General features: G+C 41.5%; 3 protein-coding genes across 31 annotated transcripts; 2 read left to right on the plus strand and 1 right to left on the minus strand.

The window, feature by feature from the left end:
- Positions 1-343: 343 nt before the first annotated feature.
- LOC124014586 (zinc finger BED domain-containing protein 4-like) lies at positions 344-12,988 on the plus strand. 5 transcript variants are annotated; one of them, XM_046329753.1, is made up of 4 exons: positions 344-438; positions 961-1,063; positions 1,266-1,373; positions 8,214-12,988. In XM_046329753.1, exon 4 carries the CDS (start codon positions 8,404-8,406, stop codon positions 12,223-12,225), a length of 3,822 nt encoding a protein of 1,273 aa, XP_046185709.1. In that variant the 5' UTR covers positions 344-438; positions 961-1,063; positions 1,266-1,373; positions 8,214-8,403; the 3' UTR covers positions 12,226-12,988. The 5 variants fall into 5 exon arrangements, with proteins under 5 accessions (XP_046185709.1, XP_046185706.1, XP_046185708.1 ...); XM_046329750.1 differs by having other exon boundaries at positions 961-1,373; XM_046329752.1 differs by having other exon boundaries at positions 360-1,063.
- Positions 12,989-13,687: 699 nt separating this feature from the next.
- Positions 13,688-20,290, minus strand: LOC124014588 (dol-P-Man:Man(7)GlcNAc(2)-PP-Dol alpha-1,6-mannosyltransferase-like). Of its 17 annotated transcripts, none has more exons than XR_006835041.1 (9): positions 20,118-20,290; positions 19,813-19,875; positions 18,066-18,182; positions 17,807-17,980; positions 15,160-15,263; positions 14,711-14,934; positions 14,401-14,480; positions 14,093-14,165; positions 13,688-14,001 (listed from the first exon to the last, which is right to left on the minus strand). XR_006835041.1 is itself a non-coding variant. In XM_046329768.1 (9 exons), the coding sequence occupies exons 5-9, from the start codon at positions 15,526-15,528 to the stop codon at positions 13,958-13,960; spliced, it is 480 nt and encodes a 159-aa protein (XP_046185724.1). In that variant the 5' UTR covers positions 15,529-15,686; positions 17,807-17,844; positions 18,066-18,182; positions 19,813-19,875; positions 20,118-20,290; the 3' UTR covers positions 13,688-13,957. The 17 variants fall into 17 exon arrangements, 16 of the variants coding, with proteins under 16 accessions (XP_046185724.1, XP_046185722.1, XP_046185725.1 ...); XM_046329768.1 differs by lacking the exon at positions 14,093-14,165 and adding an exon at positions 15,501-15,686 and having other exon boundaries at positions 17,807-17,844; XM_046329766.1 differs by lacking the exon at positions 14,093-14,165 and adding an exon at positions 15,501-15,686 and having other exon boundaries at positions 17,807-17,930.
- Positions 20,291-20,474: 184 nt separating this feature from the next.
- On the plus strand, positions 20,475-24,864 carry LOC124014025 (cysteine-rich with EGF-like domain protein 2). Of its 9 annotated transcripts, none has more exons than XR_006834953.1 (11): positions 20,475-20,814; positions 21,210-21,292; positions 21,500-21,610; positions 21,831-21,922; positions 22,011-22,187; positions 22,340-22,438; positions 22,552-22,635; positions 22,805-22,900; positions 23,917-23,960; positions 24,143-24,263; positions 24,458-24,864. XR_006834953.1 is itself a non-coding variant. In XM_046328673.1 (10 exons), exons 1-10 carry the CDS (start codon positions 20,683-20,685, stop codon positions 24,465-24,467), a joined length of 981 nt encoding a protein of 326 aa, XP_046184629.1. In that variant the 5' UTR covers positions 20,476-20,682; the 3' UTR covers positions 24,468-24,864. The 9 variants fall into 9 exon arrangements, 4 of the variants coding, with proteins under 4 accessions (XP_046184630.1, XP_046184629.1, XP_046184631.1 ...); XR_006834954.1 differs by lacking the exon at positions 24,143-24,263 and having other exon boundaries at positions 24,458-24,568; positions 24,690-24,864; XR_006834951.1 differs by having other exon boundaries at positions 20,476-20,814; positions 23,820-23,960.
- Positions 24,865-25,372: the final 508 nt, after the last annotated feature.

A 25,372-nucleotide genomic window follows, 5' to 3' on the forward strand; every position in this document is an offset into this window, starting at 1 on the left:
GGACAGACAAAAAAAACAGGTGCTCACATGCAAACAAAGTTAATGTGTCTAACTTGCACTGTTATGCAATTATTAAGAGACTAGATACAAATAGCTAATCCTGGCTACCAATGTTCTAGCATTCATTTATTGTGGCAAGCAGATCAGAGATGTCAAGGTAGTACCCAAGCATATGCCATGTGTATATGTGACACACATAAATATGTATGGGTCATATTTTTGATGTTTTATTTTGTTTGCTATTTTATGAAGCCATCCCTTGTATCATTTTATTGGCCTCCCATGTATTTGCATTTAAAGTAAAGTATATGATACTGCCGCTAAGTGGAGCTGTGACATCAATGGGGAGCGTTAGTGAGAGCTTGATGGTTTTTCCTTTAATCTTGGAGAATGCCTACTACTGAAAACTACTTCTCCATCTCGTCATTTTACATTCAGGTATGTAATGTGCAAAATGTCATTTTGACTCCCAAAATATTCAGGTAACATGGTTAACTACATAGTCCATGAGTTTGGTGATGTTTGAAGGCAATTGAAGGGAGTTTTAACCGAGTGGAAAAACTGGTTGGAATTTTCATTTTAACTAATGGAGGTTTCTGTACGTCCAAACGTTCTGTACTTTTTTTCAATATTTTATATCCTATTTGTTTTATTTTCTATGAACAAAGGCTCAGTATAGTTCAGGTAATATATGTAAATATGTGACGTCACGATAAAATGTGTTAAAGTGTTAATATTTGTATGAAAATAGCGTTTAACGTTTCGCTAGCTTGATGTTAACCAAATGTTGCTTGGCTAAGCGCTAGCTAGCTCTAGGCAATCCTTCTGTCAATGTTAGCTTACATGTTCGTGGTTAATAATGTAATGGCTGTAGCATTGTTTCGCAGAGGCTTCCAGTAATTTATATATTTTTCGAAATTGACACTGATAGTACAGTGTACACATAATGTGCATGTGTAGATGTATTGTGACTCCAGGTTTGGATGAACGGACTAACCAGACCCTCAAGACTGCCATGGGCAAGTCCCTTGACGGGAAGGAATGGTGGGAGGACAACCTGAAGGTAATTCTCTTTGCACACAACAGCAGCCTCCAGAGTACTCACTCACCCTATCTATCGCCTGCTGTACGGACGGGAGCCGTAGCTGTTTACTGAGGTAAACAATGCAATTGTATATACAATTAGTGCATAGAGTGGAGTATTAAAATATGTGATTGGCTTCGTGTTGTTTGTCTGTTTCTATTTTTGTATAACGTACTTTGAGATCACTGAAACTCCACCTGATATGGTGAAAGTTGTCAAACCAGATCAGAACGTCTTCGAGGACCACCTTCAGGCATGGGCTGAGAAGCATGTGGAGGTTTTTGACCAGGTAAAAAATATTGTCCTTGGTTAATTTATTTTCTGGCCCTCCAAGAGCTATGTAAAATATGTATTAGTAATAATATGAAATATAATTTCATTTATTTATAATGTTTATATATTTAAATATTAAATATTGTCTGATTTTGGTTCTGGTTTTCACAGCTGTTTCACAGGGTATTCATTATTGTAAATTTTAACATATCCCTTGACGGTATTTGTTAGTGCAACATTAATCATGGTTGTATTCTAGGACCTACAATAGATATATTCAACCACAATGGTGTACTAATGCTATATATTTTTTTTAAATAATAATAGCGGACTACTGATATATTATTTCAGTGTAGATAAGGGAAGGCCAGTTTTAAAATGAAAACATGCCAGCCAGACAAGCCAGTGTATGAATAAAATGTATTTACTTATGAATGAGGTGGAAATTAGCTGACTTTGTTATCTGTAAGGTAAGTAACATTAATTTATGTGGGGGAGCATCGAAACAAATTATTATATTTTTTCCCCTGATGCCTGTTTATTCATAACAAACAGAAGATAGTAAATATAATTGATTGCAATGGTTAGCCTATGCAAATGAATAGGACAACATCAAAAGCTCATTAATAGGACTACATTTAGCGTAATTGGGAACAAACAATATGGGGGAAAGTCAGCATCCTCATCAGGTTATTTGTCAAACCCAGATTAAATGTATGTCTTCCTTTGTGTCAAATCTGTAGGCGATTATTAGCTAAATCAATGACATACTGCTGAAATGCTCAGGGTTCATCCTGAGCTGCGATCAAAACAGGCTGGGATGTTTTTGGTTCCGTTTCAGTTAAAGTTCTGGGTAATAAAGCAACTGCACTGAAATGAATAGCCTGATTCAATGTGATGTCCCCTGAATCAAAGCTGTACCCGTTAAACTGTTTGGTCTATGAATAGACCCATCCCAATTCTATCTTTTTGGTCTTTTGCTGTATGCATAGCCTACCACTAATATTCTAAATTAGGGAGCATTTAATTAAACAACCAAACTTTTCCTGTGATGATGAGGCTGAGCAAGACCTTCGATAGGCTAGTAGACTATGCTTGTTGTCCTTGATGATCTTTATGGCCTTCCTGTGATATCGGGTGGTGTAGGTGTCCTTGAGGGCAGGTAGTTTGCCCCCGGTGATGCGTTGTACAGACCTCACTACCCTCTGGAGAGGCTTACGGTTGTAGGTGGGGCAGTTGCCGTACCAGGCGGTGATACAGCCCGACAGGATACTCTCGATTGTGCATCTGTAGAAGTTTGTGAGTGCTTTTGGTGACAAGCCAAATTTCTTCAGCCTCCTGAGGTTGAAGAGGCGCTGCTGCGCCTTCTTCACGATGCTGTCTGTGTGGGTGGACCAATTCAGTTTGTCTGTGATGTGTACGCCGAGGAACTTAACTTTACTACCCTCTCCACTACTGTCCCATCAATGTGGATATGATCACTTTGTATAACCCAGACTCTTTTTTTTCTTCTAAGGATAAGCAAACAAGCATATGCTTTTTGCCTGCCTAAATAACAAGGATTAGGCCTATATCCTCACTTACCCCTTCAATTCCAAGCCCTGCTTTTAACCACAAGACATATCCACAGAAATGTATAGCCTAAGGATTGCATGGTGACAGTGTGTCACGTCCTGACCTAAGAAAACATGTATTTTCTATGGTAGAGTAGGTCAGGGCTTGACTAGGAGTTTTAGTCTTGTTTATTATTTCTATGTGGGGTTCTAGGTTTGATTTTCTCTGTTGGGGTTTGTGTATGATTCCCAATTAGAGGCAGCTGGTAATCGTCTCTAATTGGGGATCACAATTAAGTTGCATTTTTCCACCTGTGGGTTATGGGATATTGTTTGTTTAGTTGCCTGTTAGCACTGCATCATCGTCACGGTTAGTTTATTCTTTATTTGTTTCGTCTTTGCTTAAGTTTCACTTTATTAATTAAAATTATGTGGAACTCAAAGTACGCTGCGCCTTGGTCCGATCATTCTTATAAACGATGTGACACAGTGATTGCGTCTGTCTGAACCGGTACATTTGTGGTAAACTTGGAACTCTGGGGGAAAAACGAGGTCAAATCATGACATCAGTGATTTTCAGGTCAGAGAAAGATGCCAGAGTTTCTGACTTGGAATACCGAGTTGGATCACTGTTCAAAACAATTTTTTTCTAGTCAGAGCTCGTGTTTCTCCCCCAAGTTCCTAGTTGTCTTGAACGCAATTAAGTCAGAATTCAGAGATTGCTGAGTTCCGAGTGGTTTTGAATGTGCCACTCGAGACCTAGGCTACCTCTTATTTCTGAATAGGGCTACCTGCAACAAAGAAGCCTTTGTGTCCGTATTGATTTGAGAAATAGGCATATCTACACAGTAATGGTGGCTGGCTACAAATCAACTATTCTAATAATTTTTGTTTAAGTGATATGCCTATTTTAGCTAAATCAACAAATGAAATTAATTTCATTACTCTGGCAAATGGAAATATTTTTTACAAAATCATGTAGATGTTTGTAAGGCGTTCATGGTGAGATCTTTAATAATAAACTAAACAGACACTTAAACTAACATGTGACACGTAAATGTCACGTGTACACGTACATGACTTGAAAGCATGATGTAGACGTTTTAAGGCGTTCATGGTGAGATCTTTCATAATAAACTTACAAGCAAACTGAGGGGTTCACTGTAAATAGAGAAACACTTCCAGAGGCATTCTAACAGTGACAGTATCAACACACGGGTTAAACAACTCACTGGAAAACTTAATATTACAAAAATAATACAATTTGGACTGTAAATCATGAATAGAATTGCTTGAATTAATGTTTTTATATAGCGTGCATAATAGTATACCCCTCAGGAAAACTGGGCTCTGGTTATATACTATAGCTAGGGCCAGGAGTTGTAATGATTTAAGCATGAATAATGAATAAGCAGTATAGAAGAGGACATACAGGACTTCAGACCGGTACTTTATGCATCTAAGTCTGATGGTGACTTCCAGCTTGCTGTTAATAAAGAATGATTAATTTAAGATTGACTTTAGTGTCCCATGTGTAGAATTTCCACGGCATACCCTTCCTATCCTGCATTGGTGAGTGACAGTGAATGTATGTATGACACCTGACTATCTCATTCTCACTTCTCAGTCCTTGCTACTACCAGGGCCTACAACTAACTTTTTTGTTTACCAGCCACTGTGGCAGGTAAATTTTAAAAAAATCTACCAGCCACTCAGATTTTTTACCAGCCATTAATTACACCAAAAAACACAAATCAAAATGGATCAGTATGCTTAGTACTGTTTATAAAACAAGGAGTGTATGACTAATAAGGAGTAATGTGGTATTTTGCTCAATTTAATAGTGTGACCTGAGTCTTTCAGACAAAATATCAGATGAGACAAAAATGTTCAGCTGCCCCTTTAAGCTTACCATAGAAACAGAGCCACTCAAGTCCTCAAGTGTGCATTGTAAGTACTGAGGGGACACTAAATATAACAGGGCAGTGTTCAGTAAGTTAAATTCTGGAACGTTCAATTTAACAGACCGTGCAGTACTGAACAAATAGTTGAAAAACGTGTTGTGGATCGCTGTCAGCATGGCCACTGCCCTTTAAATACATCAATCATTGCCTTATGGTGCTTTCAAGACAACTGGGAACTATGTTAAATCATAACGTCAGTGATCTTCTGGTCGGAAAGTTGGAGCTCTACAAAGAGGCCCAAGTTCCTTACTTGCAATATCGAGTTGATGACCATTCAAAACTATTTTTCCCAGTTGCCCCCAGGGGGTTTTCACAGTCCCCAAATCCAGAACAAATTCAAGAAAGCATACAGTATTATATAGAGCCATTATTGCATGGAACTCCCTTCCATCTCATTTTGCTCAAATGAACAGCAAACCTGGTTTTAAAAAATAAATAAAAAACAGCTAAAGCAACACCATGCCGCTTCCCTGTTTTACCTTGTACCTATGTATTGATTTTTTAAAATTGTATTTTTTTACCTTTATTTTACTAGGCAAGTCAGTTAAGAACAAGTTCTTATTTTCAATGACGGCCTAGGAACAGTGGGTTAACTGCCTGTTCAAGGGCAGAACGACAGATTTTGTACCTTGTCAGCTCAGGGATTTGAACTTGCAACCTTTCGGTTACCAGTCCAATGCTCTATCCACTAGGCTACCCTGCTGCCCCAGTATGTAGGCTGTGTGTGCTGTTTTTAAATATATGTTGCCCTGTCCTTGAGCAGTTCTTGTCTACATTTTCTGTAATATGTCATGTTTCATGTGGACCCCAGTAAAAGTAGCTGCTGCTTTCACTACAGCTAATTGGGATCCTCATAAAATAACAAAAATACCTTTGAACCAGATGTTGCCTCTCCCGCGCGTGAGCATGGCAGATATTATGGAGGAACCATGAGCTCATGCGAGAAAGCATGCTCACGGAGAGAGGGAAAGCCCACTTACACAGACAGGAACCTTTCAAATATGTTCACAAATGGCCAGAGTAAACTATACACCATCTTTGGCCCCATCTGCCCCCTGTCCTGTGAAGCCTCAAAGCATGCATGAGGATTTACATACATGCAGCCTAGTCATTTGTTCTAAATTCAGTCTGTATTAACATTCAAATTCCCATTTAATGTGTGTTTCATGCTGGTTGAGACACTGTCTAAATTTAGACTCACTCCACATAATGTAGCATTTAGATTTCACATTCATTGTTCTCAGCAGTGATTAGTAAACAATGACTATACAACAAGCCTTTTATAACAATGCATTATGCCTGTGCTTCATGAAATAAGACAAGTCAAATATGTTCATAAATGTGTGGAGCTTTGTTTTGTAAACCATATGCCCACCCGTGATGATTTCAGTGCCCCTGGGAGAGACACTTCAGGTCAAGAAACCCCGTTGGTAAGGTTAACATTTAAGAGCAGTAATAACAGGAGAAAAACAAACAACACCGTTGGTAAAATTGATTATTGTCCCTGTATTGGCGATGGTATTTGCAAAACAATGCCAATAATGCTAACATCTGTCAAGAAGTAGTATGCACGTATCGATCTATTAAGACGTGTTGCTTTATCGAAGAATTTTAGTTTTTTTTATTGTCCCTGTCGCCATATTGGAAAACCCTTCAACCCAGTGACATCATAAAGCGTGTTTCTTCCGTCCGACGCTGTGTGGACCTGCTTCAACTGAATGTGAACTGCTAGGAGACAAAGCAACGAAGTAAATCCCCCTCTGGAGCAATCAAATGTGTCGTATTTAACTGTTTAGTGACAGAAAGCCATTGATTTATACACTAAGATTTCAAGGTATGTATACTATATTGGTCTGTGATTTCTAGGGGGTCTCTGTTAAAATAACGTCGTAAGTAATGTACTGGGCTGATTCGGTTGGTCTGTGGTTCTTCTGTTCTAATACCAGGGAAGGATCTGGTTCTGTCTCACCAGACAGGTTATGTCCAGTGTGGCCTAGCTAGCTGGCACGACCAGGTTCCATACTGTATCGGATACTGTTGCCAGTTAACACAGGCTGCTTCATATATGTAGTTGAAAGGATAGTCCGTTTGTGAAGTTATGGTTTCCGATTTCTGTTTTAGAAACCTATACAGTGTGTGTTTTTGTGTAGCTAACCTAGCTAGCCTCAGACACTGGCATTGCTATTAACTTGGCTGACTAGCTAGGGTTAGCAGTACCTCAATTGGCTCCAAATTATGAGTTGTGTGAAATAGCTACTATTTTAAAGCAAATCAATGTGTCACACCGTAATCCTGGATGTTGCTCGTTAGCTACCCGGAAAAGTACTAGCCAGCCAACTGACGCTGTATCAGGAAATAAGGCTCCTGTAGCTAGCTAGCTGTCAAGCTAACTAGCTCGTTAGCAGTTGGATAACGTTCTAGTTAGAAAAAGGAGTATAATACTACTCTCGTTGATTTGTCTAGATTCCAGACATAATTATGATCCAATCGGATTATGTCTGGTTGCTACAGTTTTGATGAAACACAACATTTGTTGTGGTTTGCTGGTAGCTGGCTGCATGCACGAATAACGATTAATTCCCCATTTGTCTCTTGTTCTGGGTTAGTTGATCTTAAAGAACTCACTATCCCTATGTAAATAAGCAGTTTATTTTTTAGGCAAATTAGACATTATTGCTAATAAGGTTTACTTACTGTGGCAACCATGAAACCGTTTTAATTTGATAACCAATAACAATGTATTGTGTTCTAAGCTATTTTTCTATCATAAATTGGGAAATTATACTCATTTAATTACATTAAATTAGTGACATAACTACTTTGATAAAATGTCACCAATGAATGCTAGACTTTACATTTTGTCATTGAAAATAAGAATTTGTTCTTAAAACTGACTTGCCAAGTTAAATCAAGGTAATTAAATAAAATTGGGTTTAAAGGATCCCAAAGTTAGTCATTGCTGGAAGCAATGCGCACCAACATTGAAACCAATTGAATGTACATGTTTTGGGTGGGATACCACCTAAACAATGGTAGGCTAGTATCAATCTGGACCTTGAAGCCAGTTACACTGCATTTTATTTAGTTGTTCCTCTCTAATCGCGGACTGATTTAGACCTGGGACACCAGGTGGGTGCAATTAATTATCAGGTAGAACTCTGCACTGTCATACCGCTAAGCATGGCTAATATAATATAGATCTCAAACACCCATTTTAGGGGTAATTTGAGGACCTTTGGATTGCAGCCTGACATGGTAAACAGTTTCTAGTCGGTCAACTTTTTTTTATCTGCTATTTGCTGAAATATCATGTTTTATTGAATTTCTCTCTCATTCCAGAGCCGACTAGAAAAGGTGGAAACGTCTCTTGACACTTTCGTAAATAGAGGAAATGGACTACAAGCTTGCTCCTTCTGATCTGGACAAGACTGAAACTTTGGCGTGAGAAATGCTCACACACTCATGAACATTTGGCAAGCTGCATTCCATAAGAAAATTTGATTTTCCCCCTGAACTTTGGTCGGCTAACATGGATGGAGAGGAAGACCTCTCTCTTAAGAGTGAAGATGTAATAGACTCAGAAACTAATCGCATAGAAAACAAGAAAAGAGAGGCAAAAGGAACATTTCTAAAAATTGAGGGGCAAGATGGCTACGTGTTTAAATCATACAGCATCACCCCCCATGACACTGCAGACGCAAAAACCTTTTGTCCGTCTAAAACACTGACTAAAGACTCCTCACCCGTGGCTTCTATTCACGAGGAGGAACCAGACAATTTATCTATTTCTCAGGTTGATGGACAATTAACAATTAATGAGTCTGTCAATGAAGTAGATGAGGCATGTGATAAAGAGGACTCTCTTGGGCCTACTTCTCCGGCCATTTCAAACAAAATCCTAAATCTTAACACTGCGGTCAAGATAGAAAATGGCACATCTGAACATGATGAGGAAGAGGATCCAAACAGTATGAAGGGGACCCAAGAGGATGAAAGGTTATCATATGATAGTTCTGTAGGCCCCTTTGTTACTAGAGACGATACAGATGACAATACAGATGATTACAGTAGTATGCTTAGTGGGTACACAAGCACTCTTTATGATGTTGCGATGGATGCTGTCACTCAAAGCCTATTGTCATCCATGAGAAGTCCCACTAACGCTAATCCCAGGAAGAAATCCCCTGCCTGGAACCATTTCTGCATATCTCCACGCGATGGTACCAAAGCAATCTGTATGTACTGCATGAAAGAGTTCAGTCGAGGTAAGAACGAGAAGGACCTAAGTACAAGTTGTTTAATGAGGCACGTACGAAGGGCTCACCCCACTGTGCTTTTACAAGATGGTGACCTCTCCTCAAATACTCTGACTGCCTCAGTTGCCTCATCTGTAATAACCCCCTCAAATTCATCAAGTAACGGAAGCCTGGCAGCTAGCATTACTACTCCTGCCTCACGAAAGAACTCTTCACAGTCCACCTCTTCAGCAGAGGGCTCTGACATTTCATCCAAAGAAAAAGTGTTACCAAAACTTGAAAAGGGTGCCAAAAACGACACTGGCACAGTCTCATCCTCACATTCCAACAACCATGAAGAAGCGATTGATGGAGGTGGGTGTGAGAGCCTCGCTGCAACTCCCAAAAACTCAAGTTCTCGTAGAAGATCAGCTGTGTGGAAGCATTTCTACCTGTCCCCTGCTGACAGTTCCAAAGCAGTATGCATACACTGCATGAATGAATTTAGCAGGGGTAAAAATGGAAAAGACCTGGGCACAAGCTGTCTGATACGCCATATGTGGAGAGCCCACAGAGGAATTGTCATTGAAGAAAATGGACAGGGCTCGAACATCCCACCACCATATACAAACCCAACAACACTATTGTCTCGCTCTCAGCTGCATCAGGACTCAGTAGTGGAGATTAAAAAAGAATCCCCTTTCACTCCATCCTCGCCAGAAACAATATCTGACGAAATGCCCCATAACGAAGATGAAAGCATGGATGTGAAGGAGGAGTCTGATGACACAATAAACCAATCAGAACAGGATTCCTCCCTCAATCTCTGCTTTGGACTTAGAGATGAGGATGTTCCTTTACCTCCCTCAATGTGTGATCTATCTCTCGAGGGCTCAGGCCTGAAAGAGGATCTGGCGAGTTCAATTTTTCAACAAAATAAAAAAATCATGAAACGTGTGAAATCCGAAGTGTGGCACCATTTCATCGTCTCTCCAGTGGATCAGCTTAAAGCCCTCTGCCGATACTGTCCCTGTGTCATCAGCCGGGGGAAACGGGGAGACTTCGGAACCAGCTGTTTGATGAGGCATCTAATGAGAAGGCACCCTGATGTCCTCAAAAACCAAAAAAGCACAAATGATAAGGATTCCTCACCTCATCCCTATGCTACTTTCTCTGCTGCTGAGGCTGTTCCAGTCAAACTGACTAACAGCCCTGCCAAAGAGAAAAAGCCACATAACTCTGTGTTCAGTAAAAAGACATCAAAGTTGTGGAATCATTTTTCTATTTCCCCTTCTGATCCCACTAAGGTGGTTTGTTTGCACTGTAGCCGCACAATAAGTCGGGGCAAAAAGACGACAAACCTCGGAACTAGTTGTTTATTCAGGCACATGCAGAGATTTCATGGAAATGTTCTTGAAAGTAACAGTACTATCTCAGGTGATGTGCCATCTGCTGAAATTCACATTAAACACGAACTCATGGACACTTCTTCTGTGTATGATGAAAACTGTGAAAGATTTGATGAATACCACCCGGTTGCCAAAATAATCACCAAACTCGTTGCCGAAATGCTTGCACTGGATCTTCAGCCATCAGCCTTAGTAGAGAACACTGGTTTGAATCGATTACTGGAGTATCTTCAACCTCAGTATTCTCTACCCTCCTCTTCGTATTTCACCAGCACTGCCATACCAGACATGTATGAGAGGGTGAAGGAGGTTGTTCTCACACACCTGAAAGAGGCTGAGAGTGGTATTGTCCATTTTACAACAAGCATCTGGGTCACTAGCCAGACTCGGGAATTTCTGACTCTTACTGCCCACTGGGTTTCATACGAATCATGTGTTAGACCTCAGGGCGAGGACTTTCACTGCTCCGCTCTCCTCAGTGTGTCACAGATAGACTGTGACCATGACGCGCTCAATATACAGAAGCAGCTCGAATACTTCTGGGACACCTGGATCAGCTCCTTAGGGTTGAAGAAAGGATTCACTGTAACCGACAACAATGCTATTGCTAACGTCCTGGAGGACAACAACCATGTCATCGTGCAGTGCTTTGGCCACACCATAGATCTAATTGTGAACGAAGCCATAAAGAGTCAGAGGATGGTCCAGAACCTTCTAAGCAACGCTCGGAAGATTTGCGAGCGCGTGTATCGCTCAGACAAAGCAAAGGAGAAGTTGGCAGAATTGCAGAAGGTTTACCAGCTACCTGAAAATTGCCTCATCCAGGACGTTCCCTCAAAATGGAGGTCATCCTTCTTCATGCTTGAACGTCTGGTGGAACAAAAGAAAGCGGTCGACGAGATGTCAATAGAGTGCAACTTCAGGGAAATTATCAGTTGCGACCAGTGGGAAGTGATGCAGTCGGTATGCAATGCGTTGAAGCCCTTCGAAGTGGCCTGCAGGGAGATGAGCAATCGCACTGCCACTTTGGGTCAAGTCATACCACTGATCCACATCCTCAACCGGAAGATAGACATGCTCTTTGACGAGACAATGGGCATCGACAACATGCTCAAGTCTCTGAAGGAAGCGATGGTTAGCAGGATGTCGTCGACCCTACACGACCCCAGGTACACTTGGGCGACAATGCTGGACCCACGGTACAAGACTTCCTTGTTCACAGAGGAAGAGGCGGAGCAATGCAAACAAGATCTCATCAGTGAACTTCAGGTGTCCCTTTCTACCTCAATTGAGATAAAGCCTTCACTATCCAACGGATGTGGTGGAGAGGTCCCAGTTTCATCAAGCGGTTCTCCCTCAAACAAGGACAACCTCTGGGCGCTCATGGATGACATCAGACACAAGATAAAACAGGAGGACAAGCCAAAATCATCAGAGCTGGCAGTGCTGGAATACTTGGAGGAGGACATACTTGATCAAAGCTGTGATCCACTGGACTACTGGAACCTGAAGAAGTTACTGTGGCCTGACCTTGCCAAGGTTGCTGTCCGCTATGTGGGCTGCCCTCCCAGCATTGTCCCAGCAGAGATTCTGTTCAGCACAGCCAGTGTGAACTGCGCTCTGAATCAGCCCATGCCATTACTAGAAAACATGGAGGGGCTTCTCTTTCTAAAGGTCAACCTACCCTTAATTTATTATCAGCACTGATTTAAAACCATTGTTTGAGGCTCCTTAGCAAGGTCCAATTCATAGAACTGTGAAATGACAGGGGTAACTTTTTAGATTCAGGGGTAACTAAAAGGAGAATAGACAATACACTGAGCTTCATTTTCAAATCATGAGCGCATTTGGAATTGTTAATTAAGTTATTCTTAATTGCATTTTGTGTACTACTGTCAACACTTTAGAACTTGCATGAGTCAGAGACTCAGTGAAGTGTCAGGGAGGGAGGGGTGCATTTAGCGGTAGGGGTTGTAAACATTTGTTCCTGTGTCTTAATTTTGTCTTCTCTCTCCTTGTGCCTTATCCAAAACTAATTCAGGTCAAAATGCTGTAAATACTTTGATGTGCAAATAGTCATTCAATTTAAATGGCTTAAAATATTAGAAGAAACAAGATGCTGTTTTTTTTCTAAATGAACACATTGCCCAAAAATAAATGCTGTGACTGAAATATGTTAAGTTTTGTTATTTATTTCATTATGAATGTGGCTCATGGTACTGTCAATTTAGAAGTTGCTTTTAACTTGCTGAAATATTTTAATATTATGCAAGATTGCTGTATTTTTTTCAGAAGCAATTTGTTTGATATGTCTTTAGCACAATTACATTTAAGGGATTAAATTATGGGTTGTCAAATAAAATGTACTGTACATTTGTTATAATGGTTGAACTTAATTTCAAATGTGGAAGCATTCAGACTGGAACCATGCAAATTGTGGTCATTTGTAAATAAAAGGTTTCTTATGTAATCCTTTGTTCCTGTTTTTTTTTCATGCTTTGTGTACAGAAATTGCCATGTTTGGTAGGGGACACGAGCAAATGTTTGGCAACAGAAAATATGTTCTTACTAGATAAGTTGGATACTACCTGCCAATTTCACTTAGTGTGATGTCATGTTTAGTAGGGAGAACTCTTGAGAATAGTGTCACCGTGGAATGTCTATTTAAATGTAACCTTTCTGAAAAGTGGTCTCAAAGCATGTAATATTGCCTCAAGTGGCACAAGTACTTCCTTGTAAGTCAAACATTTCCTCTTCAGTTTCATTCCAAAGCTCACGATGAGCTGTTTTGTTCATATAGAAAACATTAAATGGAGAACTAGCATAATGAGTTCTTTGAACTTATTTCAGATTTTTTTATTTAAATGCACTGTTTTGAAGGATGGCAGTTATTGAACTGGGGTTATCTGACCACTGTTTGGAGGAAGTGTTAGACATTAAACCAGTTACCTGGTTTGGTGGAGTAAAAATGGAGGATTATGGATCAATTTCATTTGAAGTAATGAAAGGACTGTACACTTTGCATGTGAATGGAGATCTAAGCTGGCCTAGCCAGACTTTTCTTTTTTAAATATGTAAATGACAAAGCAGGTGATCCTATCAATATCTGGTTCCAACCAACTTATATCCCAAAAGAGTGATTGAAAACAGAACACTCAATACACTGCAATTTAGTTGTAGTTGTTTACAATTTGGTCATAAGAAAATACTAAATCCTGAAAAACTACATCACTTTCCTCAGTTCAACTGGGATGCTCAGGGTAAGGTACTCTTTCTAGCAACACCAGTTTGTCTCCCAGGTTTATACTGAAAAAAGGAAACCGAAAGGCATTCAATGTCATGTTGCTGTAACCTTGGAAGAAGGCCAAAGGCACGTGGCAGTCTTTGAGTAGTGCTATGTGGGTGGCATTGGCCTCCATCAGAACATAGGAGTATGTCTTCATATCAGGGTGTCCAGGGCCAATGTCTTCTCGCTTGTCATACCTGACAATAGAACACAAAGCTGAATCCTTAGCATGCCTTTAGAAGGTTGGAAACAGTTATATTCCAGAATAGAATACCTAGTCAAACTAACCTCCAGTTTCTGTTCAGTTTAAGACATGTGACACTCCAGTTTGGGCAGCAAATACATCAATATAAAGAGACATCTGAGGAGAAGCAATGGATTTACATGCAACCATGACATTTTCCTCACTGTCTGATTTGGTAACTGATATACCAAAAAATGTATAACCTCTTACCAAGTGATAGTGAGTAAATTAACGCTCCCTACTATACTTTTAATACATTTTCCGCAAAAGGTGGTTAACGCTCACTCAAAATAATTAAGGTGTGTAAACAGCCTTGACGTGCATTTACTCTCTACTACATCACTGTTCTTACCTGCAGCATTTGTCACCAACTGGCCAACCACGATTAAGGAGCCAAGTTTATACATCCAATATGTGTGGTAGTTGTTCAGACTGTAGGATGGAGAATTAAAAGATTTTCAACATTAATTTGATGTGTTTTCTCTGTCCACACTTTAAGGTCCATACAACATGTCCCCTGAAAGACAATTGAACTGTGACTCCAACATCCTGAAGGCCAAAAATATCAAAATAAGCACTAATCATGTTTTTCCAACATTATTATACTAAATTGACCTCCCGGAACAGACAACAATCATGCCAATAACAGCCTTTCTCCTTACATGAAGGAGCAGCCCCGTGCGGCCACTATATTCAGCACAGGGAAGGTGTAGAGGATAAAGCGTAGCTCCTTATGGGGCAGGAAAGAGTAGAGCAGGATAAATCCTACAGTAGGCAGCCGCAGGGTGCGTGTCCGTCTGTCCAGCAGGCCTAAGGGGACGAACAGCACTGCGCAGCCTAGAGCACGGGGCAGAGCAGAGTAGAAGTACCACAGAAAGGGGGCGGTTTACTGGGGGAGAAAGTCAAGGAAAGGTAGCAAGTTGTTTTCAGGTCAAAAGTGGGCTCCGTGATGAGTGGAAAATGAACCCATGTCATAATATCAAACGTTTATACTAACTCAGAATCAAACAAGGAGAAGCAGGTGTCTAAAGCTGTGGTGAATGATTCAATTAGTTGACTTTGTGAACATTGTTATGGGTTTATAACAGGCATTGAGTGAAGTGAAGGATATTCCCCAGTTGGAGCTCTTGTTCAAGGTGGTGTTGTACCAGAGTACCTGGCCCTCGGGCCAAATCAGCTTATTCCAGAAGAATGAGTCAATGCCGACAGTCAAAGCTGAAAGAGACAGGAGACAAAATTAGACGTTCATCTAAAAGAGCTTATACATTTATAACACGTCTAATCGTGAAAAACTACAGGGTATGTATGCATTTGTTCCAGGCAAGCTACAGCACACCCGACTCATCTAACTACTATAGCTTAGCCAGGTGTGTTAGTGCTGGGCTGGAGAAAAAGCCTGCACACCCTGTAGTTATCCAGAACCAGAATTAGTCTTTCTGATAACAGATTTACCTAGTGACAGCACCTGCAGGAATGGCATAGTAGAGCAGTTGAAGGATCCCTAGCCTTCTACTCAGTAATGACATGAGCAGCATCAGACCCAGGTAGAGAGACAGTTCTGATCTAAACACAATGATGACGAGAGACAGAGGAAAGACCGGTACCTCTGCCCCATCCATGCAGTGAACGCCAACAGGACTAGGGAGAAAACATAACAGACCTTTAACTGCACAAGATTACCATCAGAGAAACTGCTGGAAGAAAAAAACTCCTAAAATACACTATATATACAAAAGTATGTGGACACACACACGTTGCTGACAGGTATACAATTGAGCACAGCCATGCAATCTCCATAGACAAATATTGGCAGTAGAATTTCCCTTACTGAAGAGCTCACTGATTTCAACGTGGTACTGTCATAACATGCCACCTTTCCAACAAGTCAGTTCATCAAATTTCTGCCATGCTAATTGCTACCTCGGTCAACTGTAAATGTGAAGTGGAAACATCTAGGAGCAACAAACAGCTTAGCCGCAAAGTGGTAGGCCACACAACCTCACAGAACGAGACCGTGATGAAGCACGTAAAAATCATCTGTCTTCACTACCATGTTCCCAACTGCCTCTGGAGGCCACGTCTGCACAATAACTATTTTTTTGGGAGCTTCATGAAATGAGTTTCCATGGCTGAGCAGCCGCACACAAGCCTAAGATCACTACGTACAATGCCAAGGGTCGGCTGGAGTGGTGTAAAGCTTACCGCCATTGGACTCTGGAACCGTGGAAATGCGTTCTCTGGAGTGATGAATCACACTTCACCATCAGGCAGTCCGACGGACTAATCTGGGTTTGGCGGATGCCAGGAGAACGCTACCTGCCCCAATGCATAGTGCCAACTGTAACGGTGGAGTGGAAATAATGGTCTGGGGCTGTTCTCCATGGTTCTGGCTAGGCCCCTTAGTTCCAGTGAAGGGAAATATTAACACTACAGCATACAAGGACATTCTAGACGATTCTGTTCTTCCAACTTTGTGGCAACAGTTTAGGGAAGGCCCGTTCCTGTTTCAGCATGACAATACCCCTGTGCACAAAGCGAGGTCCATACAGAAATGGTTTGTGAGATCGGTGTGGAAGAACTTGACTGGACTGCACAGAGAATAACTTGACTGTCCTGCATAGAGCCCTGACCTCAACCCCATCAAACAATTTGGAATGAATTGGAACACCAACTGCGAGCCAGGCCTAATCGCCCAACATCAGTGCCCTACCTCACTAATATTCTTGTGGCTGAATGGAAGCAAGTCCCCGCAGCAATGTACCAACATCTAGTGGAAAGTCTTCCCAGAAGAGTGGAGTCTGGTATAGCAGCAAAGGGGGACCAACTGCTCGGCCTCCGACCGCAAGGCACTACTACAGAGGGTAGTCCGTACAGCCCAGTACATCATTGGGGTCAAGCTTCCTGCCATCCAGGACCTCTATACCAGGCGGTGTCCGAGGAAGGCCCAGAAAATTGTGAAAGACTCCAGCCACCCTAGTCATAGACTTATCTCTGCTACAGCACGGTAAGCGATACCGGAGCGCCAGGTCTAGGTCCAAGAGGCTTCTACCCCCAAACACAGGAGTGACGGTTGCTGATAATGGGCCTCTGTACGCCTATGTAGATATTCCATTTTAAAAAATCAGCCATTTCCAGCTACAATAGTCATTTACAACATTAACAATGTCTACACTGTAATTCAGATCAATTTGATGTTATTTTAAATGGACAAATTTCTTTTGCTTTTCTTTCAAAAACAAGGACATTTCTAAGTGACCCCAAACTTTTGAACGGTAGTGTACGTCACATTGATTTTGGCACAATGATTCCCTACAATATTCAGTGCTTCTTTTCTCACAGAAATTGAGCCAACTGTGTAGAATTGTAGCCACCAGGAAATGTCAGAGTGATTTTTACACTGGCCACTTGATCCGATATCCACTACATAACAGCTTTCCCATTTTGACAACGGGTGCCACTATGGCAGGAGAAATCAATAGTTGAATATCACAGCCAATCACATCACTGCAGGTAAGTAATACTGTGAAACACTATCCACTATTACTGCATATATTATGGACATTATTTAAAAAATATATATATATATTATTTCATGTAGTATTTCCTGTGGACATTTTTATTATAGATTTTAATCATACATGATGCTTGTCTTCAACAGTACTTTGATACACATTTTTTCAGTACAACTTATGTATATTAGTTTTCATCCAAGATATTTTATACTACAATCATGTCTACAATATATCAGTGTCTCTTACCTATTGGCAGTGCCAATACATTGGGGAGGGGTCTCGTGCTGTAGAACATGAGAAGGAACTGTGAGGCGCAGGTGAGACAGAACATTCCCGCAACTGTTGACCCAAACTGCCTCCGAACCTCCCTCTGCATGCGCCATAGAGATAAAGTCACACACACTCCCAGGCAACCTCGCACTGGACAGCAAAAAGGTACACATCAATACATTTGAGTAGTTGGGCTGATTTGTGAAAGACCTGTCATTTACATATCAAGACGTACTTGATTTAGTTTGTGGAACTACTGTGGCACTATGGAAACAATTGAGTAGTCCCAAAAGTGAAAAATCTATTGGACCCAGGTCTGCTCCATTGCACTGCTGTATACGGATGTCATACACTGCGCAAAAAAATAAAGGGAACACTTAAACAACACAAAGTCAATCACACTTCTGTGAATTCAAACTGTCCACTTAGGAAGCAACACTGATTGACAATTAATTTCACATGCTGTTGTGCAAATGGAATAGACAACAGGTGGAAATGATAGGCAATTAGCAAGACACCCCCAATAAAGGAGTGGTTCTGCAGGTGGTGACCACAGACCACTTCTCAGTTCCTATGCTTCCTGGCTGATGATTTGGTCACTTTTGAATGCTGGCGCGGGTGTTTTCACTCTATTGGTACCATGAGACGGAGTCTACAACCCACACACGTGGCTCAGGTAGTGCAGCTCATCCAGGATAGCACATCAATGCAAGCTGTGGCAAGAAGGTTTGCTGTGTCTGTCAGCGTAGTGTCCAGAGCATGGAGGTGCTACCAGGAGACAGGCCAGTACATCAGGAGACGTGGAGGAGGCCGTAGGAGGGCAACAACCCATCAGCAGGACCGCTACCTCCGCCTTTGTGCAAGGAGGAGCAGGAGGAGCACTGCCAGAGCCCTGCAAAATTACCTCCAGCAGGCCACAAATGTGCATGCGTCTGTTTCTGACCGTTTGAGCAGACTCCATGAGGGTGGTATGAGGGCCTGACGTCCACAGGTGGGGGTTGTGCTTACAGCCCAACACTGTGCAGGACGTTTGCCATTTGCCAGAGAACACCAAGAGTGACAAATTCGCCACTGGCGCCCTGTGCTCTTCACAGATGAAAGCAGGTTCACACTGAGCACATGTGACAGACGTGACAGAGTCTGGAGACGCCGTGGAGAACGTTCTGCTGCCTGCAACATCCTCCAGCATGACCTGTTTGGCGGTGGGTCAGTCATGGTGTGGGGTGGCATTTCTTTGGGGGGCCGCACAGCCCTCCATGTGGTAGCCTGACTGCCATTAGGTACCGAGATGAGATCCTCCGACCTCTTGTGAGACCATATGCTGGTGCGGTTGGCCCTGGATTCCTCCTAATGCAAGACAATGTTAGACCTCATGTGGCTGGAGTGTGTCAGCAGTTCCTTCAAGAGGAAGGCATTGATGCTATGGACTGGCCCGCCCGTTCCCCAGACCTGAATCCAATTGAGCACATCTGGGACATCATGTCTCGCTCCATCCACCAACGCCACGTTGCACCACAGGCTGTCCAGGAGTTGGCGGATACTTTAGTCCAGGTCTGGGAGATCCCTCAGGAGACCATCCGCCACCTCATCAGGAGCATGCCCAGGCGTTGTAGGGAGGTCATACAGGCACGTGGAGGCCACACACACTACTGAGCCTCATTTTGACTTGTTTTAAGGACATTACATCAAAGTTGGATCAGCCTATAGTGTGGTTTTCCACTTTAATTTTGTGTCTCCAAATCCAGACCTCCACAGGTTGATAAATTTGATTTCCATTGATAATGTTTGTGTGATTTTGTTGTCAGCACATTCAACTATGTAAAGAAAATAGTATTTAATAAGAATATTTCATTCAATCAGATCTAGGATGTGTTATTTTAGTGTTCCCTTTATTTTTTTGAGCAGCAAGACTTAGCCATCAGTTGTGTGTAGAATTTGGAAGCCTCCAGTAGTGACAGCAGGTAGATTAGTGGGGAGCAGACCGTTGATAGGAATACAGGTCCAAGGAATGTCCGTGACACCACACCAGGGAATTCATGGTCATACTGGTGAGAAATTGGGAAGATACTGTCAACATCAGCAATGGATTTCTGGCATTTGTCATTGTTTGGGTGGGCACAAAATAATATACGGGCATGTAATATTGCAGAAATCTTTATCAAGAGATGAAAAAGATCCAGTGTAACACTGTCAACAAGCATTTGCACCATACATGTGTAAAGAAGATTAGCTAACATTTAGCTAGCTATCTTTAGTTGGCTGATGTATGGGTAGTTCTGAGTCTTACCTTTTCAAAATCAAGTCTGTGATAAAGAATATTATGCACTGCCTGTAAGTTGAAACTTTCTTCAACTTTTGTGAAAGGTCAAATAAACAAATGTAATAGAGTCACCGAAATTAATAAAAACAACAGTGATTTCCCAGACGCAGCCCTCGGCTCTGCCATGACGTGAAAGTATATTGGAAGTTGACGCATGCGCACAAATCTGGAAATGTCAACATATTTTCCACGTGGGTAGAAAGAAGACGTTTGTCCCACGCGTGGCGAAATATCATTGGTAGTCACAGTGATTGATGGGCAAAATGACAAATCACGACAAGCCACAATCGTACCAAGAGGGGGTGACGCGGAAGAAAAAAAAAAGGTAGCTCCTTTTTTCTTCCTGCATGTAAATATTACTTTCGTACGCTTTGGGTAGCTAATTTCCAATACATTGTTGTATATGTGTATAGACTCTGTGCTACACGTTTTAGGGATAGGAAGCTTGCTGGCAAGTGTCTAGTGTGTAACATTAACTATGATATGAAACTTCGAGTCATTCAACTGCTTTCCGTTACTGTAGTTACCCAGAATGCTATCGTTCAATCAATTATTGTGGCTATTTTGTAGCCTAGCTTTTATTTTACTATCACAATGCACCTATGCAAAATACTTAAAAAGCTCATGTAATACCTGCAAACAGATAGCTGATAACTTCAGTAAGGTACGTTTGAAATGTTATTCTGTGTATAATTTGCCGGGCAGTGCTATCAAATGGTCTGAATCAAACCGCAACCAATTGATGTGCTTTTATTTACCAGTGGGCAACCAATGATGGTGTATTGTGCTTGTAATGCATTCATGTAACCAAGCCCTTCTCTTCTGACCTTGATGTAGGCTATGAAATGTGACTGAGCATCATAACACCAGTGTACTAGTCAGTCAATTAACGTTAGACCAGTTTATAATGTGGGAGTCAGACCTAATAACTGGCTAACGTGTGCTTTTTACACCCAGATTATCAGACAGTCCTGTAGTACATTTTCACCATTGATCAAATGACTGCCAATGTCTGTCTCTAGTTAGCTAGTCTTCATCCTCACACTACTGTTCCAACAGGGATTGGACCGAACGAAAAAGCAGAACTTTGGTGGAGGAAACACCGCTTGGGAGGAGAGGGCACTTTCCAAATATGAGACAAGGTAAGATTCCTATACACCACTCATCATAATACACTATTCCTCCTAATGCTGGACTGTTGCTGTGCTTATCGCATATCTGCTTGCTCTGATCAGTGATTGCTAAACCTATTTGTCATGCTGACCCAGACCATGTATTCTCTGTTGACGCAGTGGCACAATAGAAGCTGATTTCTGTCTCTTCCCATTGTCTTCTCCCCCTCTCCTCAGTGAGATCCGCCTAGTTGAGATTCTGGAGAATCTGTGTGACAGCAGCAGCTTTGACTGTAACCACATGGTAGAGGAGCACGAGGACCACTTTGAGACCTGGTGGTTCAAGAGGTGAGTACTTGACTGCTCAGCTAGAACAACAGGGCAGCACATGTCTCATTAGCACAAAACCCCTTACTACTTACTTAGTCCTTTTACTTCTCCTGGAGCATAGGCCACTGACATCAGACTTCAAGACCCCACTATCTTTGTCCTTGTAGAATCTCTGAACTTCCAGGCTACAATTCAAATGTGTATTGGGATTTTTTTAAATCTCACTCTTCCAATCCAGGCAAAATAAGCATCCTGATCTGTATAAGTGGTTTTGCGTTGATACCATCAAGGTGTGCTGTTCAACGGGAACGTTTGGCCCTGATTGTAATGGTAAACACATACTCCTCCAAAACCACATTTATTTGACTAATACCAACCAGCCATGGGTGAATAAAAATAATCTGTTTCCTCCTGACAGCCTGTGTGGCGGGTTCTGAGAGGCCTTGCCATGGCAACGGCGTTTGTGACGGTGATGGAACACGAGGGGGTAACGGCAGGTGCAACTGTGACCATGGTTACAAGGGGGAGTTCTGTCTGGACTGCATGGACGGATACTTCAATGAAATTAGGAACGACACGTTTTCACTATGCACAGGTTATTATTATGTTTGCATGTTCATTTTAACAAGGGTTTACACAAATCCAGTCCTTTCAGATCTAAGCAATGTGCCAAGGGGACAGGCTTGGTGTCTTTGGAGCAGGGCATGCATCTCAACCACCTTTCCCACTCAATTCCCTACACTACAGAGTGCCACACCTCCTGCAAGACCTGCACTGGTCTAACCAATGAGGACTGTGAGAAGTGCAAGACTGGCTGGGGGGAGGATGATGAGGGGACCTGTCTTGGTGAGAGAGACATTTTTATACCTTTTCATGGCATAATAACTACTTTCCCTGTCATGAATTTGACATCAAGCTCAATCTCCCTTTTCTTGTTCCTTCTCATTGTGTGACCCTAGATGTGAACGAGTGCTTGAACGACCCTCCTCTCTGCAAAGAGGATCAGTACTGTCTGAACACGGATGGCTCGTTCTCCTGTAAAGGTACTGTAAAACTGTGGTCTACTACCTAGTGAGAGGACCATATATACTATGTTGTTGGATGGATACAGCTATTGTGTTAGGGACTGAAAATATAAACATATATACTAAGCTATTTGTAGTAAACTTTAAACAAGTATTAACATTTGACCTCTGTTCTCCTCTCTGGCAGGCTGTGACGAGGTGTGTTCAGGCTGTACTGGGACAGGGCCTGATAAGTGCCAGAGCTGTGCTCCTGGGTACCAGGACACAGAGGGCACATGCACAGGTAGGGAGTCATGGGAATCTGCATACGTGGAGTGTGTCTGAAAGTGGGCTTTGCAATTCAAGTGGGAGGATCAACACACGTGGGTGTATTGAAAAGTAACCACTAGTTGGGCAGATTTGTGTGGCTGCAGCTGCTTCCTTGTAGCATTTTAGCTAAGCCTAACCCCTTTCCTAACCTTAACCTCATTCTCCTAATGTACCTTACTGGCTTAGTGAAAATGCTACAAGGAAGCAGCCACTCAAGTATTGTGGCAACTAATCTGCCCAATTAGCTAGTTTGACACACACACTGGTGTTGATCCTCCCACTTTTCTATCTTGCAACACCCACTTTCAGTATGGCCCTGGTGGAATACTGAGGAAGTATCTTCCTTTCTTCCCTCCTTCCTTTTCTTCATTATTTTATCCTTCCTCCTTTCCCTCCCTGATATAAGCCACTGTCAGTTGCCCAGCCTTACGTCAGAGAGTGCTGTTGAGACTACTGTAGACCTTTATTTCAAAACTGTGTTTTAATAAGTTATTTGGTGATGTGAATATATTTGATAGTGTTTTATCTAAAGAGGTTAACTTTTGTTTCAGTTTCACTTTTTTATGACATTCACTGAGGATGGTACTGTTTTTTACTATACAAGTACTTTGCCAACTGTTGATGTACAATGACTTTATAAAACTTCTGTCTGATAACCTCTTGTCAAACAACTTTTCAGGAAATGGAAAGAATTACCATATTTTTCCAATTATCGAACATATAATTATAAAACTTCAGAATCTATTTTGAATACATTTATCTTGGTTCTAGGGTCATGACATTAGTACACTGAGGGGAGTTAATGCTTTCAATAAATATAACAAATTATATTAATTGGCAGAATTGTGTCATCAGACAGTGCCGAAAACCAATTTGATTGTCGATCTGTTCAGATGTGAACGAGTGTGAGCAGACTGATGCTGTGTGTACTGCGGAGAACCAGGAGTGTTTTAACAACAAAGGAGGCTACATCTGTATCTGTGCCAGCAGGTACGAGGAACAGGAGGGAGTCTGTGTCAAAATACCAGAGCCAGGTAATCAATAACAACGATCTGGACTAGTTTATTTATGAATTTAAAATGCATTATATACATGATGACAGCACTTTAATTGAGTATAGTTATCTTGTGTTATTGAAATATTGTTTTTATGTAAGTCTTGTCAAACGCAACCATAAATGACATTAAATCCAAATCAAATCACTCTGACTTGGCAGGTTAAGTACACTGTAGTTACTACTACAGTAACCGTATACGCTCTATGAAATACTGCAGACGCAGTTGTATCAGATGACACTTGGTTGACACTGTATTTGACAGCAGTGCGTGATCATGCAAGTATGTGATATAATTAGATCCTTCATTGTCCTCAATGAAGTCATTCCTTTTGCAACATACACTATACGTGAAGACAAAATAAACACACAAGGATATTGTGTTGCCTTGTACAGAACATGAGTTGAGGGGTGTGGGACTTGTGCTGATCAGTTCTTATTTTCAAGTGCTATTGGTTTTGTCTTTGTTACCTTCAGAGGAGAATGAGGCAGAAATAGTGAAACATCCAGAAGAGCACGAAGACCTTTGACCTCAGGAAATGAACTAATAGGAACAAACCAGGAAGAGCATTTGGAGTAAATTATGAGGTGGGTGTCACCCGTGAGACTACACCCCTATAGCTCTCAGAATATATTAAGACCACTCCCTTTAAAGCATTGCGACTACATGGCAGTTGATCACTCGACATGCATACTGCACTCTTTACAGATTTATACCTGTCGATCGTGGATGGACAGCCAACAGAATGGCTGATAAAATTAAAGATTCAATCCCCAAATACTCTTGTTCTTGTTTTTGCTGTGGTTAACCCAAGTGTTGTCTGTTTTTTAAATTCATGCAGGATTTTGAATGTTATTCAAATAAAGTTTGAGAACAGAAATTATCCTGCATATCTCTGATTTTATGCATCTTTCTGGATTAGCAGTGCCTAAGACGTCAATGCAAATTTAAATACTGTTGTAGTTTTCAAAGTTGAGCACAGAGTGGCACCCTAATCACACAGAATATATCTCAATTCCGCTGGATGAGGAGCTGGTTGAAACCTGTCCTGGCTGGTGCTTACCACAAATAAAAATAAGTTGCAACTTCCTCCAGCTCACACACACTGCTTATTACCCACATTTCCTCTCTTCTGTCTGTGGTACTTCTCCAGTGTTTCATCTGCTCAAAACAGCAATGTGTGCCAAAAGAGAGCTGAGACTTTAGTTTACAAGAACCCTCAATGATATTCCCCATCTGTGTGCATAATGGCTTAGTTTTTTTGCACCCAGATGCAAGACTTCACCATTGTAAAAGTAAGATGGGCCAAGATCTCCCTATTTAGATTTACACACAACGGAATACAACCAATGCAATTCAGGATTGTATGGTTAGGGGGAGTAGTAAAAAAT

Source organism: Oncorhynchus gorbuscha, linkage group LG25, assembly GCF_021184085.1.
Source record: "Oncorhynchus gorbuscha isolate QuinsamMale2020 ecotype Even-year linkage group LG25, OgorEven_v1.0, whole genome shotgun sequence".
Lineage (NCBI taxonomy): Eukaryota > Metazoa > Chordata > Actinopteri > Salmoniformes > Salmonidae > Oncorhynchus > Oncorhynchus gorbuscha.